At 31.8% G+C, this 19959-nt stretch overlaps 1 protein-coding gene across 3 annotated transcripts in view; it reads left to right on the top strand.

Moving 5' to 3' along the window:
* The window catches only part of LOC118183988 (long-chain-fatty-acid--CoA ligase 5-like), a 100401-nt gene that overhangs the window by 70377 nt on the left and 10065 nt on the right, over positions 1-19959 (top strand). For 2 of the 3 annotated variants that reach the window (XM_085818741.1, XM_035353617.2), the window contains exons 16-20: positions 2346-2462; positions 2564-2617; positions 5432-5521; positions 5824-5928; positions 8975-9046. In XM_085818741.1, the coding sequence (XP_085674867.1) occupies positions 2346-2462; positions 2564-2617; positions 5432-5521; positions 5824-5928; positions 8975-9046 (438 nt within the window). The remainder of the gene's footprint in view (positions 1-2345; positions 2463-2563; positions 2618-5431; positions 5522-5823; positions 5929-8974; positions 9047-19959) is intronic. The other variant, XM_085818742.1, reaches the window with a different exon arrangement.

Genomic DNA, 19959 nt, shown 5'->3' with positions numbered 1-19959 from the left:
TATTTTGCATAAGGGTTAAAAATTTTTTTTAAATCTTCCGAAAAAATTATGTGTAATGATATTTTGCATTTGGCAATGATATATTTTTTATTTATCAACGGTGCATATGTGCTGGGGGTATGTTTTACTGCCATTTAATTTATTATTTATATTTGCCATTGGTTTTTTTTAGTAATGGGTTCGAAAAAGAAAAAAAAAGGGGGGGTGTACATGTAACGAAAATCTACTGAAGCATTGAAAGAATTATAAGCAATTCTAATGTACAACGCAATACATTTCTTCAAAATCTTTGATAAGCCATGGTGAATGTGTAGATATTAGACTTATAAATAGTAATAAACATAAAATATCTGACTGTGCTGTTGCATCTAGCTTGTTATTAAAAAATTTCTTCCAAGAGGAGAAAATGGGTAATAAGAATGAAGATTAGTAAGTAGTGCAGTAGAAAGTACTATTCCATACCATACCTTTTTTCACAGCCATAGCTTTAAGTCTTTAGACTGTACATCTAAGCTGCTTCAAATGGCATATAAGCCTAAATTTACATATGCGTGAACCAAGGCCGAAGCAATAATACTAAATGTTTTCATGCCTTCTGCTTTAAGAGCTTTGCATAATGATATGAAAAAAATTTCATTTGTTTCAATCTTAAGTGATGAGTCCAATCACCAGGAAATAAAACTTTTCTAATACTTCGTAGATTTATAGATTGGAGTTATTGAATTAGAGCAAAAGTTTTAGAATTTAATTCCTTGCCTGGTGAAGCATCCGATATCGTAAGCAACTATTTAACTACCTGTCTTGAAGAAAATAGTTTAAAACTAAAAGTTATTGGTCTTTGTGCTGATAATAAGATTTCTAATTTTGGAGGAGCTGATAGAAGTGGAAAAAATATAATGTTTTCGTTAAACTGAAATGAAATCTTAACTTCTCATCCATAATGCTACAAGAACATCAGCTGATGTTTTGTCAGTTGACATAGAAATGATTGAGTAGAAATACTGAAAAATTTCTGCAACTTCATAGAAACCAGTTTGGTTTTTCAATGATACTGTGGGATTCATAAACAAGATGGTTAGCATTACTTCCCGCCATTGAAGGGGTACTCTGTTTTTACCACTGAAGGCCTCTTTGCAATCTTAAGAAAAGTGTCCCGTGCTTATTTTAAATCTCTTTGAAAATCCAGTGGCAAAAGCTTGGCTACACTTTATTAACACTCTCAGGCTTCAATATTTCCTAAAATTATTACAACATTTGAAAATCAAATTATGTCTATATTTGATGTAATTGCTTCTGGATGCTCTGAAAGGTTTAGTATTAAGCAAGATAGAGGATAACTTTATTCCAATAAATGTTAAAAAAGACTAGAAAAACTTGAAGAGGATGGAAACATGTTACAATACTAAAGTTATTGAATTTCATAAAGCTGTTTCATTTTGTCAGACTGCTCTTACTGGAAATGTACAGCTGTATTATATTAAATGAAATACCTTCTTACAATCAAGTTGAAAAAGCCTCTTTGTTAATTAATAAAATTATACCAAATTATAAGTTATTGGAAATTGATATATATGAGGAAAATTTTTATCTTAAACAATGTATCATGGAAGAAAAAATAATTGGAATGCTCAAATAATAACTGCCCAGTTCAGAGGTGGATGGAAATAACTAAATGTTTTAATAAGAACCAGATTCCTTCTTCAAATGTTTTAAAATTTCCAGAGTTTTTCTATTGTCTTCCTAGCACTATATGTTGCAGCTAAACGAGCATTATTTAGCATTATGAACAGCTTTTGGACTAGTGATAAGACACAGCTTAAAGTGGACATTTGGAGGGCAAGAAAAGCAAAAGAAGAAGATACTCTAAGAAATATTCATGCTTCAGAGAAATATACGGCTACTTCATCAAAATAATTTAGAAGGGTTAGAAATTTATTATTTTGTCTAAAAATGAATGCTGCATTTTGATGTATTCTTTAATTATTAAAAAAATATTATACATCACTATTAAAAATTAAGACGAAAGTTATTTATTTTGATTTATACATATAAACCTACATACCACCACCACAATAACAATAATAGTAAAATAATTTATTTGTAAAAAAGATATTTAAAAAGTTATATATATATATAGCATTCTGAATTTTGAACTTCGAAATCTAGTCACCGTAACTGTATAGCAGATATTTTATGTAAGCTCTAGAAGAAATCACCTGTCTGGAGAAGAAATTTTGAATTTTATAAAATATTGTTATTTACTTGCTTACTGAACATATATTTTTACTTGTGATATTATTTAACATTAGTGTATTCATAGTATTTACAGAGATATATTTTTTCAGATCTGTTTCAAGGGTGCTAATGTTTACAAAGGTTATTTTAAAAACCCAGAAGCTACTAAAGAATGTTTAGATGACGGAGGTTGGCATCATTCTGGGGATATAGGAAGATGGCTTCCTGTATGTTATAATTTGAGTCTGTTTATTTTTAATGTTTATTATGATTTATTAACAGTAAATTTGTCATTAATTTATCATTTAATGTAATATATTTTCTTTAGAATGGTACACTGAAAGTTATAGACAGAAAAAAGCATCTTTTCAAACTTTCTCAGGTAGGTTAATATTATTTTTCTATTTTGTATTTTTCTAAACGAAACTTTTTTTTCCCTTAATTTTGTGTATGATTGTTAATCTTTTAGTTAATGAAGAACTAGATAAGCAAATTAAAAAATTTACAAATTGATGCATGAAGGTATTAACAGTTATCTTGTTCTTTACCTGTTCGAAGTATACTACAATAAATTCCGTTAAGTAAAAATTAAATTTTAATCTCATAGTTAAATTATAGATTAAATTTTCATGTGGCAGTGATAATTAGAGGTCTATATGGATAATACTTTTTTTAACTAGTAGGATGCAGGTATGTAGTTTTTTGCTCAATGTACATTGCTAATGTTTTTTTAACTTTTCCATAAAAAAGATCTTAATTAATTGCAAAAACATACAGGAATACTTGCAATTTTCATCTTTCTCTCTCAATAAGCAATAGCATACTGGTTATAATGATTGTTCAATATTCTGTTATTTATTATAATTTGTTTTTATTTTATCGTATTAAATATCTCAAAATGTTAATATTCAAGTTTATATAGAATTTTGATAAATGGAACTTGCAATGAATACCTAAGAAATACTTTTGAAAAATTCAATGTTTGTTAATCATATATTATGTCATCACAAGTTTTAATTGATTAAATTTGTTTTTGAAAGTAGATTATCTTGTAGCAAAATATATCTTATTTGTTGTATTGGATAAGGTGGCCCAGAGTTTATTAACCCTCATAGTTTGTTCAAATATGCACCTGTTTACACAGATGTGTATTTGTTGTCTTTATTTCACTTCAAATGACTGGCACTAGATTATAGCACATGCGCATCCATTTCCTTTCACTTCAAATGGGAGCCACAAACTCCTGAATTGTAGCAGAACACCTTATTTATGTTTGGGCTTGTAAAAAGTCCATAAACCAAAAAGAGCATAGTGTGTGCAATGGGACTCACCAAAGATCATATTTAAAAATGATGCTCTTGAGGCAAAAGGATAAACTCAACTCATAGTCAGTTTTGGTTAAGAAGAGGATAGAATATTGAATGACAGTCAGTATGAGGGAAATCATCTGCAGCAGTGACAGAATCTGTGGCTATTTCTGCCAAAAATTCACTGCAAAAACAACAACAGAAACTGGATATTCACCTAATAGGTGAATAGGCTGAGGATCTGTACATTACCAGTGGCAGATTAAGTCGTCTATCAGTCGTCTGATATTTTGTCATGTGATAATACATATTAAGCAAAAAATACCAACTGAAGTGTTGAAAGAAGCTAAGAAAACATTCACAAGATTCATAAAGCCTGTATTTCATAAAATTTCTGGCAGTACATAGCATAACCTCATTTAACACCATATTAATGATAGTATTCACATTAACATGCTGGATGTTTAAATGTAAACATGAGCTGTTAGTCACTAAGTCATCTGAAGTGATGCCAACAAATGTACACTGTGCAAAACAAAAGGGGGGGACAATTCTATATCTCCCGTTCCAATGGGCCGATTGACAAAATTAAAATTGGGTTTTTCATGCCTTGAAAGCACGACTTAGGATATATATTCGATTTATATATAGCATTGTTCTAACATAGGTATTTTGACACAAAGCTGGACTTTTTCTGAAAAAAAAATTACCAGTTTTTTTCCACGTTTCGATTCTACAACTCAAATTATGCCTAGATGTTAAATTTTGTAAAATTTGTGGAGAAATTAAAAAATTTATATTGGTGTAATTTCTTTCAGTTTGCGCCAAGAATAATTCATTTGGTGAACTTTTTAATATATGGCAACCAATTTTCCTTTCCCTTCCATTATGCCAGAGCGGAACAAAGAACACCTTGTTCCTTCCTTTTTACATTGTGCATGAGAGGGAAAAAAGTCACATCGTTCCTACTTTCAAATCATTTAGCAAAGAAAGAAAAAGATATGTTCGAAAGACGATAAAGTTAAATAATTGCACACATTTAACTTTCATCTGTAATAATATAAATTTAGAAGGGTTAGAAATTATAAACAAAATAATAAATTTATAACCCTTCTAAATTATTTTGATGTCTAAACCACATTTGATGTTTTATCGCTTTCAACAACTATGCCAAATTTCAAAATGTACCAATATATAAATTCACGTATATCTTTGAAAATTTTGAATAAAAGCTGTAATGTTTTGCAGGTATGCTTTGAAGTACGTCTACTTTAAGATGGTGAAAATTTTACAGATTATAATTCAACATTTTTTTGAAAAATTTCTAAAATTAAATCATAAAAAAGGCGTAAAATTTATTTGGAATGAACCTGAATTTCGAAATGTGAAAGGAAGAATCAAATAAGCTTAACAAAAAAAGAGAGATTAATAAATTTATACCAAATTCAATTAACATTGAGGAGCTAAAATTTTGAAAGTTAATTTTTTAAAAACTACTATTGAGATTTTTATAAAACGTGGTAGTTTGGCATAATTTGAGTCGTAGAATTGAAATATGGGAAAAAATTGGTATGTTATTTAAAAAAAAAAGTCTGTTTTTCTGTCAAAATACCTATATAAGAACAATGCTATATATTATATCTAATATATATCCTTAGTCACACTTTCGAGACATGAAAAACACAAGTTGAATTTCATGAGTCGGCCCAGTAGAACAGAAGATATAGAACTGTCCCCCCCCTTTTTTTTTTTTTTCTTTTTCTTGATATTTTCTTCCCCCCTCCCAATCTTTTGTTCAAGATTACTTTGGGTTGAGGTAGTTTTTTTCGCAATGTTTGTGCTAACATGTTACTTACTAAGAGATTAAAAATACTTGTGTATATATTTAGGGTGAGTATATAGCACCAGAAAAAATTGAAAATGCATACAGTTACTCACAGTTTGTTTTACAAGTGTTCGTCGATGGATTACCAGATCAGGTATTTTTATGATTGCAAATTTTTTATGCATATATCTGAATAGTATAATTCTGTATTTAACAAAGAGCATAAAAGGATTTAATTTTGAATGCTTTGCTGAGCTTTTACTGATTTCAAGAAATTCTTTAAGTAGCACTATTTCAAGAATTTGTAATGGGGGATAGAAACTTTGGTAAAAATTAATTTGTTCAGGCATTGTTATGTTCTCATTTCCTCTGTCTGTAAATTTGTGGCTTCAACCTTTATCAAGTAGATATCATGTATTGAGTTATAATATTACTGTATTTTTTTCCCTTTCTCAGGATTATGTTGTTGCTTTAATTGTTCCTGAGTTCAATAATTTTAACAAATGGTTGAAATCTAAAGGTTTTCAAAATGGAAATTTCAATGAGTTGTTGCAGAATAAGGTTAGTAATAATATATTATTTTTTTAATCAATTAGATATTTAAATTTCATTTTATATATATCTATAATAAATACATTAATAAATCAAAATATATTTCCTAATATTTGTGCAATAGCTGCAAAGTAATAAAATAATATTTTATTTACCAGTGGATTATTAAGTATATTATCTCTTTAGCTAAAGTTAGTAGAATTGTAGTTGAATAAAGTGTATATTTCTGCAAACTTCCCTAAGAAACTGTTCATCTGGTTTATATTAATAAATTCCTTTTAAAACTGAAAAAATTCATTTTTGAAAACTATGACAAAATATGAATTGTTAAAGACATGGTTCTTGATTTTTTTTAACTTAGACTTTCTAACTGTCTGGCTCTATGCAAAATTTATTTTAAAGTCAATTTTCTGCATCTGCAGTTTGACAATATTCGATTCTCTAGAATTTTCAATAAATGTAAAGTTTACTTTCCAGCTGTAGACACCAAACCAGTAGTTGCATTTAAATATCAAAAGACATTTAAGCAGCTTTCTTACTAACCACCATGAAATAGATGAGTCGGCAGAATGACATTGCAAATTACCAATTTACAGTATTTACGTAGATGCTCATCACCAGCACATAATTACTGGCAACCTGGATATCATACAAAACGATCAACTAAAAACACTAATGAGTTATGAAGTAAAATATAGACCAGTGAGATACATAAACAAAAATTACTGTTACAAGACCTTCAAAAATAGCATCAACAAATTTATAGTTAAAGCAAGCTATCAACTGAATTTACCTATAGATACCTTTTTGAAATGGAAAGATGAAATACTTATACACGTTTCTACTGCACTTAATCACATCAAGTTTCGAAGTACATTAAATTGGTCACAACTACTGTCTGTTATAAAAAATTAAAAAAAACTTTTTACTATTACAAAAATAGATAAAGCAAATAATATATGAAAATAATTCTATGCAGCAATTATTAATAAAGAACTTTTCAATGCTGCTAATCAATTAGTAAATGATGCAGAAACATCTATAATTAACAGAATTAAAACTTTTCAAAAACTAAATATCTCTTTAAATCCAAAATACAACAGATTTACTAACCTATATGTGCGTCTCAAATTCCATAAAACACCATTATATGATCCTGACATGGAACATGCATTAAAATTTCAGTGTAATCTTAACTTTTGTGTAGCTGAATATCAGGAATTATGCAAGCAGCTTGAGAAACAAAAAAGTCACTAATAATACACTTTTAACAACAAAAAAGTCAACAGAGGCCATTAATAATGAACGAAATTCTTCATTTGAAGCAAATCTGACAGTTGTGCTAAACATATCTGACATATCTACTGATGATAGCATATTTGATCCAGTTCATAATAAAAGTGCACACTTGTTTTCAAGTAGCGATGAATAGTTGCGAAATTGATTTCTATTCCTAATTTCAATTAAAATTTTTATGTGTACTTATGGACTGAATTTTCACTGTACACTAATTTTAATTTATTTTTGTAATAAAAATTAATTGCTTTTGATTTATAAATGTGTAATATGGATTTCATTATCTCTTTTTTGTATTTTTTTTTTTTTTTTTTTTTAGTTTTTTCATCTTGCACGATTTTTTAAAATTTTGGAACATATCTCCGAATTTACCTTATGTTGCTTGTATTTTTTTACACGGTTTTCTAAGGCACGTATCTACCCTGTAAAAAAAAAGTTGGTTGTATATATTATCTTGAAGAGGATGTGGCTGGGTAATTTTCCATAATATTTATTTCATGTTCATGATTAAGTTGCCTTTTGTTTAAGAGTGCTGCGACTATTATAGTAGTAATACATTATGATAATTATAGTAGCAGACTATTATAGTAGTAATACATTATGACTACTGTAATAGTACGACTATTATATTAGTAATACATGTTCCCAAATTTACCATATGTTGCATGTATTTTTTTGCACAATTTTGTTTTACATGCCTTTCTAAGGAATGTATGTATCATGTAAAACAAGAGTTGGGTGTATGTATTATCTTGAAAATGATGTGACTGGGTAATTTTCCATAATATTTATTTCATGTTCATGATTAAGTTGCCCCTTGTTTAAGAGTGCTGCGACTATTATAGTAATAATACATTGTCAAGCCATTGATACTCATTGTAATGTTTTCCATAAATTTTGTTTTTCATTCTTCACAATGCCACAATAAATTTCTAACAATAAAATTCACAGACAATGTATTTCCATTGGAAAGTAATTCTTTACACTTATGTCTGGTATATAAAATTCAGTGAGTCATAAAATTTAGAACCATAGCTTGGAAGGCTCCTGGTCATAGAAAACTCTTTCTTTATCTCTTTGTATATATTGATCTTAACATTATACAGTGACTAATGTTGCTAGTTCTCTGAATAGTTATTGCTTGCCTAGCTTAAAATTAAAAAATTTTCTCTATTTTCAATAACTACTGGATAATTTGTACAAAAGGGATGATTTTTATAAGACATTAGCAGTTTAAAAAAAATACAATGCATGCCTTAGAATCTTGCAGTACTTAGGACATTTTGACTTATGTCAAATTGGACAGTTTGACTTCATGTAGAAATTACCATGATTGCTAATATTCTGGTCCAGCTTCAGTGGCAGTGCTGAAGAATGAAAAGCAAAGAATATGGGACGGCATGTTATATTGTGCCTTCAGGGGGTGGCTGAGACAATATATTCAATAAAAATTAGTAATCTCCCACTGAAACTTTGAGTTTATAATGCAATGAATTTTTAAAAAATTTTTGTTTCATGTAAATAGGTAATTACCATATAATACTGAAGGAGCTGCATCATAAATCATAAAATTCATTCATGTTATTAGTAGTTAATTTTATAAGTACTTTAAAATCATATTATGGCTCAATTTTTTATTTTATTGCTTAGTGAAATAAAGTATTGTGTAATCTGATAACAAAATAATCATATAAAATTTGATATCAGAAGAAATTTATTTTTAGCAGGTCACTAGTATATATAAATCAAATTGTTTCAGGAAATGAGAAGGGCTTTCCTTTTGGAGTTGCATAAGCATGGACAGCGTGAAGGGCTGAATACGTTGGAACAGGTTGGTTGAAAACTTTTTTCCAGAAAAGAAAATAGGAATAATGATTAACCCTTAGTGCTCCACATGTTTTTGTACCACTACCTACCAGCAACTCCGGCACATTTTCGCAGCAGAATGCAGCATCCAGGATATCTGCATAAATCTCTTTCTTATAAATATTTTACCAAAGAAAGGGATGTGACTATTCTCCTTAACTGACCAATAATCCTGCATATTCGCCAGGGGTATCGTACCCATATTGATAATAACTCCAATAAAAATCCAAAACTCATCTCCTCTTCCACCGCACGCCACATTTTCCAAATAGAATTACTAGATATTTCTTTATTCTTTAAAACATTTTCTGCGTAAATGTTGGTTTCTTTTATAATTTCATTTATCAGTTCGTTTGTGAAAAATAATTTGAAATATTGTGTCGGCTGTACAATATTTGTAGGAATTTGTGTTCCAATGACCTTTGGCAATACACTAAAATGTATTCTATCCAGAATATCTAATTCTTCCGTGACATCACGCCATTCATCTAAGTCTTCCTGCGACTCTTCGCTTTCACTTTCAATAACTACCATTCGTCGTATCTTTGGTAGTATAGTTTCGGAACCACTACTTGAAGTGTCATAATTATAATCAACATTGTCTTCCACAATATCTTCTGACAAGGAAAAATCAAACACATCTTCACTATTACTCACCTCTATAATCTCATCACAATAAATATTTTTCTCTATGTTGCTAACCGTAAATTGGGTCAAATAATGTTTCAATCTTAACAGTAATGAGACTGAGCACGTTTTAACTACAGATAACAATTGCCAACACCGATGATTCCGTAACATCTTAAGCCTAATCATGCTAAAAACATTGGGCTCCGCAGCGGAGCCTACAAAGTTACCGAACAAATGACGGACGGCTCCGCAGCAGAGTGCTAAGGGTTAAGATATGTTTTTACCATGATCTTACGAGTAACTGAGTTTAGCAAGGATTGTGTAAATTGGATAAATTTTTGCTGTAAAAAATAATTACAACCAGGAATTGACCTTAATCTATGTGTCTGCAAGTGAGCTCATTTCTAATATATATATCATTGATAATTTTTCTAAATTTTTTATTTGAGCTTTTTGAACTGCTTATCTGAATTTTTTGCATGCTTTCCTTTCATTTGGGGTAGGATATCTGGTCACCTGTAGCATGAGTAGCAGATCCAGATATTGCATATCCTGGTCCACATGCAACATTAAAAGAGCACACTTTTACTGAGCCCCTTAGCAATTGATCATGCTTATTTAATTTCTGTAAAGCTTCATTCATTAGGTGTTCTGTTTGCTTTGCATGTTATGTAAAACATTCAGTGTTAGTCCGTTATTCTAGATTTCATAATATTTCACAGAATGTATAAATATTTTTACAAATACCCTTAAAATTTTCTGATACAAAAGGGTGTTAGGAAGGACAATATAATTAAAAAAAGTACTTGTATTTTATTTTGAAATAAAACTCTTCATCATGCACTTAGTAGATTTGAAATCTGAATATTCAATACAAGAATGATGTCATGAGTAATGAAGTCAAAAATATCAAAATCATAAATCTTTTACAGTTTTTAAAAAATATTTTGATATAATTTGTAAATTTATTAATTTTTTTAAATGGCTTAGGTATAATTTTTAATGCTTAAATGATTTAAAATAGGCACCTGTAAATTTTTGCTACATCAGTGCTTTAGCATATGCTACATTAGTTTGATTTTGTCCTTAACTGTTTCATATCGATTTTTTGATTTAAAAAATTTTTTACTTCTTACTTCCTTGTACGAAGTAAAAAGGAAGTATTGTAATCGCGAAAAGTTTCAGGCAGCATATTTCAACGAAAATATCCATTTTGACCGCTATCGAATGAAATTTAACGATGTTTTTGCGTGATATCTGTATGTAAGGACAGAATAAAATACTCTTTTCCTTCAAAAAAAGTATAAAACTGCTTTGAAATTAATTCTGAAGAGAATTGTTCGTGCCGTCTGTACGAACGTATGTACGTACGTATCTCGCATAACTCAAAAACGAGTAGCCTCAGAACGTTGAAATTTTGTATATAGGACTGCTATAACATGTAGATGTGCACCTCGTATTTTGGTTGCAATCGGCCGCACCAAACGTATATAAATATATTTATATATATATCCACTCTGTTACCCGGCTCAGTGATCTCAGCTTCTTTACTCTTATATGTTTGTAAATTGTACATTTTTTGCTTTTAAAATGATTGAATTATGTTGTTTTTATCTTTCGGTTAAGGTTTTTATGCCTTTAGTAAATCTGTGTGCAATATTTTTAGAATTATTAGCAATTTTAAAGTTGTTTAATTGCCGCTAAGCCTGTTTTTAATGGCGGCCATTGATGTTTACATTTGAAACAGGAGACTAGTGGATTTGTTGCCAATCTAGAGAAACTTAGCTTCACAACAACAAAGATAACGCATTCGTTTATTATTGCCAATTAAATCATACTTAATTTTTTCTGGAATTTTTTCGAGGAAATAAGTGCTTGAGATTTACTTCGTAATTTTTAATATAAATATTTTGAGTTTTTATGTATTTTTGCCTTCTCACGAAGTGAGAACTGAATTAATTAAATGAGAAATACTCAATCGTCTGTGAAAACTGTTTTTTTTTTTTTTTTTTTTTTTTTTTTTTTTTTGTTTTGTTTTGTTTTGTTTTCTTAATTTCTTTTATACATCATTCTAGCTTTATTAAAGTATTTGAATAGAACATGTGGCAACGATTAGATAACTCTATTCTTTAAATGATATAAATTTTGTGCATTATGAGTTATAATATGAACAAAATATATACGTTAACTGTTATATAATTATTGGATTATATAACAGTTAACTTAGTTTCCATTATATAATTATTATATAAGTTAACTGTTATATAAATATTAATACTGTTAAGTGAATCTAGCGCCAGAGTGTCGCTGTGGTAAACAAATACTAGAGTGAATTTTAAAGAATGTATTTATTCTATTGTGGTTTATGCGCTGTCGTCGAAGTAGATTTAATTCAATCCAATAAGTTTAAATGAAATGCAAGAAAAAATGCGTATAATTTAATATTCCAATTTAATATTCCAATACAAGGAAGTCATGTGGTGTACACATCAGATTTTTTTACTTTACTTTTTAAATTATAAAATAACAACACAAATGTGCAAAAACAGTGTTTTTTTTAAATTTTTTTTTTTTTGGATTTTATATTTTCAAAAAATTTGCATGTCGAAAAGAGCTTAGGCAATGTTGCCCATTGCTCTTCCGCCATTTGATTATTTAAGTCAAAGGTTTTAAATGGTAACTCCTGTGAAAGGTAAATAATAAATAAATAGATAAGTCCCAAACTGACCCCAAATATATAGTATCAGCAAAAGATCTCATCTCTCTAAATTCAGGGTGTCTATTAAATCGTTAAAACTTCCCAATTGGATGAAGAGCCGATTCAATCCCTCCCAAACCACCAAACGCAAACTCTTGACCAAACAAGGGTGCAATGATGAGTCTAAAATAAAAATAAATAAATAAATAATAAATTAAATTAAATTAAATTAAATTAAATTAAGGCAGAGGTACTTTTTTAAGCCAAATGGCCAGGTGGTGTATAAAGATCTGATATCTATTTCCAAATTATATTCCAAAACACAGCTATGAGAGGAAAATCCCTGTATAGTTTCTTTTATAAAAAAAAAAAAAAAAAAAACCTCCCAGGGCATCTCAATGCTTGTTTTTTGTGGTTTCAAATTCACCTGACCTGTAGATGCTTAGTATATATCAGAAACCCTATTATGCCAGAGAGCCCTTTGTATAGAAGGGCTTGATCAAAGCTAATATAGGGAAACCCAAGGAATTGTTTCTAGGAAGAGGAAACACCTTTTCACTTCCGGACATCATCCCAGGAAGTAAAAAGGTGTTTCCTCTTCTTCTCCACAAGCTGAGCAGAGAGGAGATTCGACAAGACCACATTTGTGGAGATGCTTGGCCAGATAAGCATGTCTGGTAACAATTTGAATTACCTTGGTTCTGCTAAGGTGTATGAGTTTACCTGATAAGTTAAGTGTACTAAGCACCAATTTGGAATGAGCACAGTCTGGTAGTTTAGACCATATCATCATATTTGTTCTTTATCCAGCTTCTTACTTCTTTTTTAACACTTTGATATGAAACTGGGTAAAATGGTTCTGGACCAGACATGGGTAGATGTGAAGCATCTTTAGCTACTTTATCAGGTAGTTTATTTCCAGCAAAATCACAATGACCTGGGACTCAGACGTAACTAATGGTGTTATGGTCCTGAGCCAGAGAATTGAGATCTTGAGTGCAGTTCAAAACACAGTTTTGTAACTTGACATGATTAGCCAGATAGCCAGAGCAAGGATGGCTGATTGGCTGTCAGAGAGAATATATATATTCTTATCAACTGTATTTTTAGCTAATGGCTTCCTGGCGACCACATTGATCGCCAGAACCTTGACTTGGAAAACAGTTGTAAGTATCTATACATTGTAAACATCTATACCTTGGTAAACCAAGGTATAGATGAAATCTTCTTCAGATCCCTTGGCTCTTATAATAGCTTCAGCTCCGATGAAGTTGGATTTTGATCCATCTGTGTAACATTCAATTGGTCCTGTTGGAATTAGGTCAGTTAGAGATTCTATCTCATTCCTTTTTGGTATATAAGTTGAGAATAGGTTATCTGGAACTATTGTTTTAGTAATTGCATCTTTGGGTATATAGATTATAGGGATCTCATTGCCCAAGTCCAGGCATGTGTCAATGTGGCTTTTCAGGTGGCTTTTATGACCGAAACCTGTCCTTTGGCACCATGTGCCATTTTCATTCAACCTATACATGGCTTTAATTGCTTCTCCGCTCAAGAATAATTTCAAGTGTGGCAATAAAAATTCTAATGCAGCAGTAGGGATACTGTTTAAAGCCCCACTAATGCATAGGCAAGCAAATCTTTGCACTTTTGTAAAATGTTTAAATATGTGCTTTTGTTAATAACATTGATCCAGACCACACATTTGTAAGAAAGCATTGGCCAGACTATGGCAGTATAAATCCATAGAGTAGATTTTGGGTTAAGGCCCCCATTGTTTACCAACGATTCGCCTGCAAAGTACTAAGACATTTGTGGCTGTCCAGGTAACATCCTAGATGTTTAATGCATTCCTTACGTCTGATAATCTGGTTACCCAGATACAAATCTGCCAGTTTCTATTTCCTTTTCCACGGGAAAACTATGACCTCTGATTTTTCAGCAGAGAAAGATAGGCCATTTGTTTCACCCCAGTGTGATACTTTATTCAAGATTTGCTGAGCTTGATTATGTAGGGTTCCAATATCGAAACCCTGTAGTAACACAATAAGGTCATATGCATAATTCTGTGACATGCAAGGTTCCTCCCTTAGAAGTACCAAGAGTGAGTCGAATACCAGGTTCCACAGGAACAGAGAAAGAATACCACCCTGTGGACACCCTTTAGTAATAGCTCTCTTTACTTCACAATCAGTGAGACTAACACAGCTATTCCTGTTTTTAATCATAAAGATGGCCTTTCCTCACAGCTTGACTATAAAGCCATTGTTTCTTGAGGGCCATTTCCGGGGTGTCACCAGCAATGCATTCTCTCTTACGAGAATCTTCATTGCTTGGATGGCTCTCCCTCACCAGTTTGGAGGTCGCTCCAGAGGTCCCAGCTTTATCTGTTTTCTCGCTCGCTCCCTTCCTCCCGGAGATCGAGATCCCTTCCATGGCCCTCTCCAGCCGTTTCCGCTCCTTCTGCGGTTGTCTCTTTTCTTTTATTTACAACCTCAATCATTGGTGACTGGTCATCCACTTGCGCATCTGGCACAGCACTTCTGACAGAGGAGTCAATATCCATCCCTACTGGGTTCAAGGCGTCCTTGTCTAAAGGCACATTCACCCCTTCATCAGCGGTTCTGGTTTTCGTAGTCCTAAAAAGAAGAGCGTTCGCACCCAAGGGCGTATTCACTCCCTTAGAAGGAGCTACAGTGGTTAAAATGGGGGTTTCAGAAGATGTGTTTTTTTCTGATTCTATAGTGCTAACATCCATTTTGGTATTTGATTGAAAAAAGGGGGAGAAAAATTCCTTTCAATTTTCTAAGAGCCAGTTTGGAGGGGCTAGCTCCGGATTCAGCAGCCAGCAGTGACCTCGGAAGAGGCCCCCACTCTGCCATGCAGGACCCCACCTAGGCACCACCTGGAACTACAAGGCAGGCGAGATTATACACCAGCTGATAGAGCAGCCAGGCCATACTGGTTAGGCTGCCCCGGGCTCCTGTACTATTTGGTGGCCTGAGATGCAAAACTCAGTTTTTCTCCTGTATCCTCTACATGGCTGCTTCCTCCAAGACCCCTCCTCTCCAGATCAGAAGTCCTCGGAATTTCAAATCCTCCCCACAATCGCCGGTTTTCCCAGGGAGGAGCGGTCCATTGGGTCGTCATAAGATTATTTATCATCAGACCGAACCTCATCTCATTAAACCCCGGTTTGCCACAGGACTTTGTGACAGTTACCATTTAGCACCACCCAGGGAGCATGTGTGACTTAATGTGTGTGTCAAAAAACAAAAGCAGAAACTTAAAATGCATAAGCATAGCTGAATCAAATATCAGTTTTTTTTTTTTTTTTTTTTTTAAATTGAAAAAGTTAAAGTTAGTCATATCTTCTTTATGAGTGCATATGTGCTAAAATTTCTCTAATGCACAATGCTTTAATTTTAACAAATAGTATGAAACGAATAACAGTAAGAGGCAGATTTCTTAATGCAGTAGAATCCCGATATCTCGACATGCCATATGAGTTGACAACTTTTTAGGAACTTTTTTTAAAATATCTGTAGGCCAAACAGAGCACATATTATATACAGTACGTATAATTATTATTTATGCATATGTCTTTCCTGTTCTGTTCAAAGATTTGAGTGTTCTTTTTCTGTAATCTTTGCTGTTTTCACATGGTACCATTAATCCTTGGAACTGGTTAACAAATTTATGTTTTAATACTTGGCAATGCTGTTTGTTTCTTTCGAAGATACAAAGAAATATAAAGAAAATCATGTAGCAGCTGGCCACTGGCTCACATGCCTATCTGTTGTTGCGAAACATTATGAGACTTGTCTGAAGTTTTGTGATTGCAAACTAAACTCGCAGCAGTTCATTGCGGGCATTGTGCCTCAGTTCGCATCCAGGCATATAAGTGTTATGTATTTTTAGGAACATTTGATATTCTGTGAAGTGAAAATGTCGTTCTAAAAGAAAACAAACTAACATGACAGTGGAAATGAAACAGACTGGACAAATGGGAACGTGTAAACAAAATTTTCATGGATTTAGGTATTGGATGTCAAAGGGTTAAATACTATTGAGTTCTGAAAAACCTACTCCTCATTCCGTTAAACTCCTTTTTGGAAACTCGACAGTCTCTCAGTCCATATTATATCAAGTTTGCAGGACTCTACTGTACTGATATTCACGTTGATCACAGTTTGTTTTTCCCATCCATTGTCAGCTGAGTTGAAGACAGAAAGATAGACTAAATGAATAGATGTGAACTTTCTCTTGCAATGAGAATTTTGTAGATCCTTAAAAGTCCTTAATTTTGGCCCAAACTGGCAAAAGGTCATTAATTTTACTCATCTGACATTTTCTTCTGTTTTTTTATGACTGTCAGTTTGAGTATGAATTAACATTTTTGAGGAATATTTTTTGGCAATGCATTGACAAATATGTATTTGATGAGTTAATGTTTGAATTCTTTTGAAATTATTTGATTCTGAATTTGCAGACTTATCAACATTTTGGTGATTTCAAGATCAGTTTGTATGCAAAAGTTTTCATTTGCAATTTGCGAAATTTTGACGACTTTCCTTGCGAACATTCATAAATATCATAAAATTAATTATAATGTATTAAAATCATATTTAAAAAATAACAGTAAAATAAAATATTTTTATTTTCTTCTGCCATATTTTAAAGTGACATTACTTCCCATTTTAATGACTTGGGAATATATTGATTCTGAAAAATAAACAAGGTAATAAATGTTGTGAAGCACAGTTTCCAAAAAACTTCTTAGGACAAACAAAAATGTTACTGTAATTATTTAAAATGTAATTTCATTTGTCTTCTTTTATATTTTTTTATGATAAGAGTTTTTTCCCATTGTAACTGCTTCAGAATATTTAAATGCATATCAGTTTTCTCTTGAAAATTCAGTTTATGCTTCTCTTTTTTGAATTACCCCCCACAAATCTTCTGGATTTTTGCTTTTACAGATTTGGCAGGGATAATTTTTCTTTTGGATTTTAGACCTTGCACCTCAGAAGGTCTAAAGGCAAGATTTATAGACCTACAATTTCCAGAAAACTGTGATGAAATGAAAAGTGTCTCCATTATATTAACACATAATGGACATATTTTATAGGAAATATATTGAAAAGTATTATGCGCATGTGTAAATGCACATGCGCATGCCTAAGCATACTATGTGTTAACGCATGCGCAGAAAGTTTGTAGCTTTGAGGTCCGGATTATAGATCATTCCGGATTATGGACGTCCGGATTAAAGACTTTTGACTGTATGTATGAAATTTGAAGGTAATCTAATTCAAAGGTAAAAATGGTAGCAGGCTTTCATTTAATTCCTTGCATTTAGCGTCTAAGTTCTAATAACATGACACAATCACTTGATGGTCAATGACTTGTCGGTTACATTTTAAGTCATTTAATGTTTTGGCCTAGTGATCAAGTTTACAGTAGTTGCACAACTCTTACAATACATAAATACAGGGTATACATAAAAAAATATAAAAAATTAAAAAAAAATAAATAAAAAAAATTGCTTGATATGTGAATCTTTATCAGTCTACTCACGAAACCATTCAAAATGAAATTTCAAATATTATTATTTGATGGTATGTGCTAGAGATTGTGATGATTTAAAACAATAGAGCTCTCACAGTTATGGTTACAGTGAAAAAATTTTGGAATTTTTGCTTGGCAACACCAACTTTTTTTCCTGCACAAATTGATCAGTGCATTGAAAAAACATAAATATTGGTAGAATGCTGTAATTAAAATTGACAGTGTAAAACATTTGCAAAGAAGAGATCATCATCATTCTTCATCAGATACGATGAAGATAGCAGATGGTTGCTGTAGATAGTGACGGATGAGGTGCATTTTTCCTGCAGCACAGTGTGCCTGGTCTGAACACACCTAAAATTTTCCCTCTGTACACACAGAAAAATTGAATGAAAAAGGATTTATAGGTTACTCTGAACCTTCTTTATTTATACTAGATGATGACAGCACAACACAAACCAGTCCATATATTTTAGCCAAGTTTAGTTTTTAAAGACCCACATTTTTCAAAGAAGTTTTCTAGAGTTTTTTAACATATAAAAGGAATTGTTTGAAAAGAAATTCCTATGTTCTTTTCGTGGCTATATGCTAATCTTCTTATTCTATATTAGTTTTAAATATTTACCTTGAAATCTTGCCTTAAATCGAACGGCAAACATCAGGTGTGCCTAGAGTGGGATCCCTAAGACACTAGAACTAGACCAACAACTGTATTTTTGTTTTACTGCAACTCTCCGGTGGACTTATTTGCAATAGAAAGATAGAAAGTTGGGTCCACATCTATGTTTCATTTCCCGTTTCTTTTAGGGGGTAGAGGAGGTTTGGTTATCAACTAAGAAATTGTTGGGATGCTTTTCTGAAGGTCAGGCATAATTCTATCAATTAGCTGTTTGGTTTTTTTTACTAGAGCAGCTATCTTTTTCTCTTTCAATTTCATTCAAAGAAGTTTTGTTAGTGCTGCGTTTTGATAGTTTGGAGTTGTAGACATTTATTTAATTTTATTTTATAGTTTAATTTTCTAATTTTAGATATTAGTTCATTTTTTCTGATTTTTAATTATTTTGCAAATGGATCAGAAAGGGCTGACCATTTCCGAAGCACTGAAAATGCTACATGAATTGCCTTCAGATAGTGAATTTGATACGAATCTCGATACATGTGCAAAACATGCAATGTTGGGTTGTGCTTTTTCAAAGGTGGTGTCACTTCCTTCAAAAAGTACCACCACCACCAAAAAAAAAAAAAAAAAAAAAAAAAAAAAAAGAAAAAGTAGATGAAATTGTAAATATAATATAGCCAAGTTACTTCCCCCGCTTATACTCATGTAATCAAGATATTACTAAAAAGAGCATTTTTTTTGGGGGGGTAGAATAGCAGGCCTCCCACATCCTGGTAATGCTAAATTTGCTGAGGTATTTAGAATCTAGTGTTTTTTAATCATAGGCCAAATCTTTTACTCTATTACACGCTTCCCAACAATGTTCATTTCAGCACTCTTTTTGAAGCTCTATTCATTCTAGGAGCCCGTTCCAGGCACACGCACAGAATTAAAATGGTAAGTGGTATCTTTACAAAATGTTTCTTGTGTACTACTCTAAGCCTGATTAAACTGCCTACCATTTTTTTTTTTTTTCGTGGAAATTCCAACTTTAAAAGGTAGCATGCCGAAAAGGGGTAACTGAGAATGTAAACTCCAAGAACTGTATTCATTGGGCTGACAAAAATCCTCACAATGTGGCACCAGTGCTTTTACACAAAGCTAAAATAACTGTGTAGTCCAACATCAGAAGCACATTCGTTTTCAGTTCGTACGTCTTCAAAGTGGTCACTTCCGCAAGTAGAAAAACATGCTCCATCACAAGTGCTTGGTATTCAAAAATGTTGCAGAATTATGAGATTCCAGAATTGCAGCAGGGAAATGTCATTGATGATATTGTATGGATACAAGATGGTGTTGCTCCACTCGTTGCGACGTG

This window comes from Stegodyphus dumicola, chromosome 6, assembly GCF_044657685.1.
Source record: "Stegodyphus dumicola isolate Sdum_Otavi_A_Nest chromosome 6, ASM4465768v1".
Lineage (NCBI taxonomy): Eukaryota > Metazoa > Arthropoda > Arachnida > Araneae > Eresidae > Stegodyphus > Stegodyphus dumicola.
Note: the sequence above shows the minus strand (reverse complement) of the source record. Positions and strands in the feature narration are given on the sequence as shown.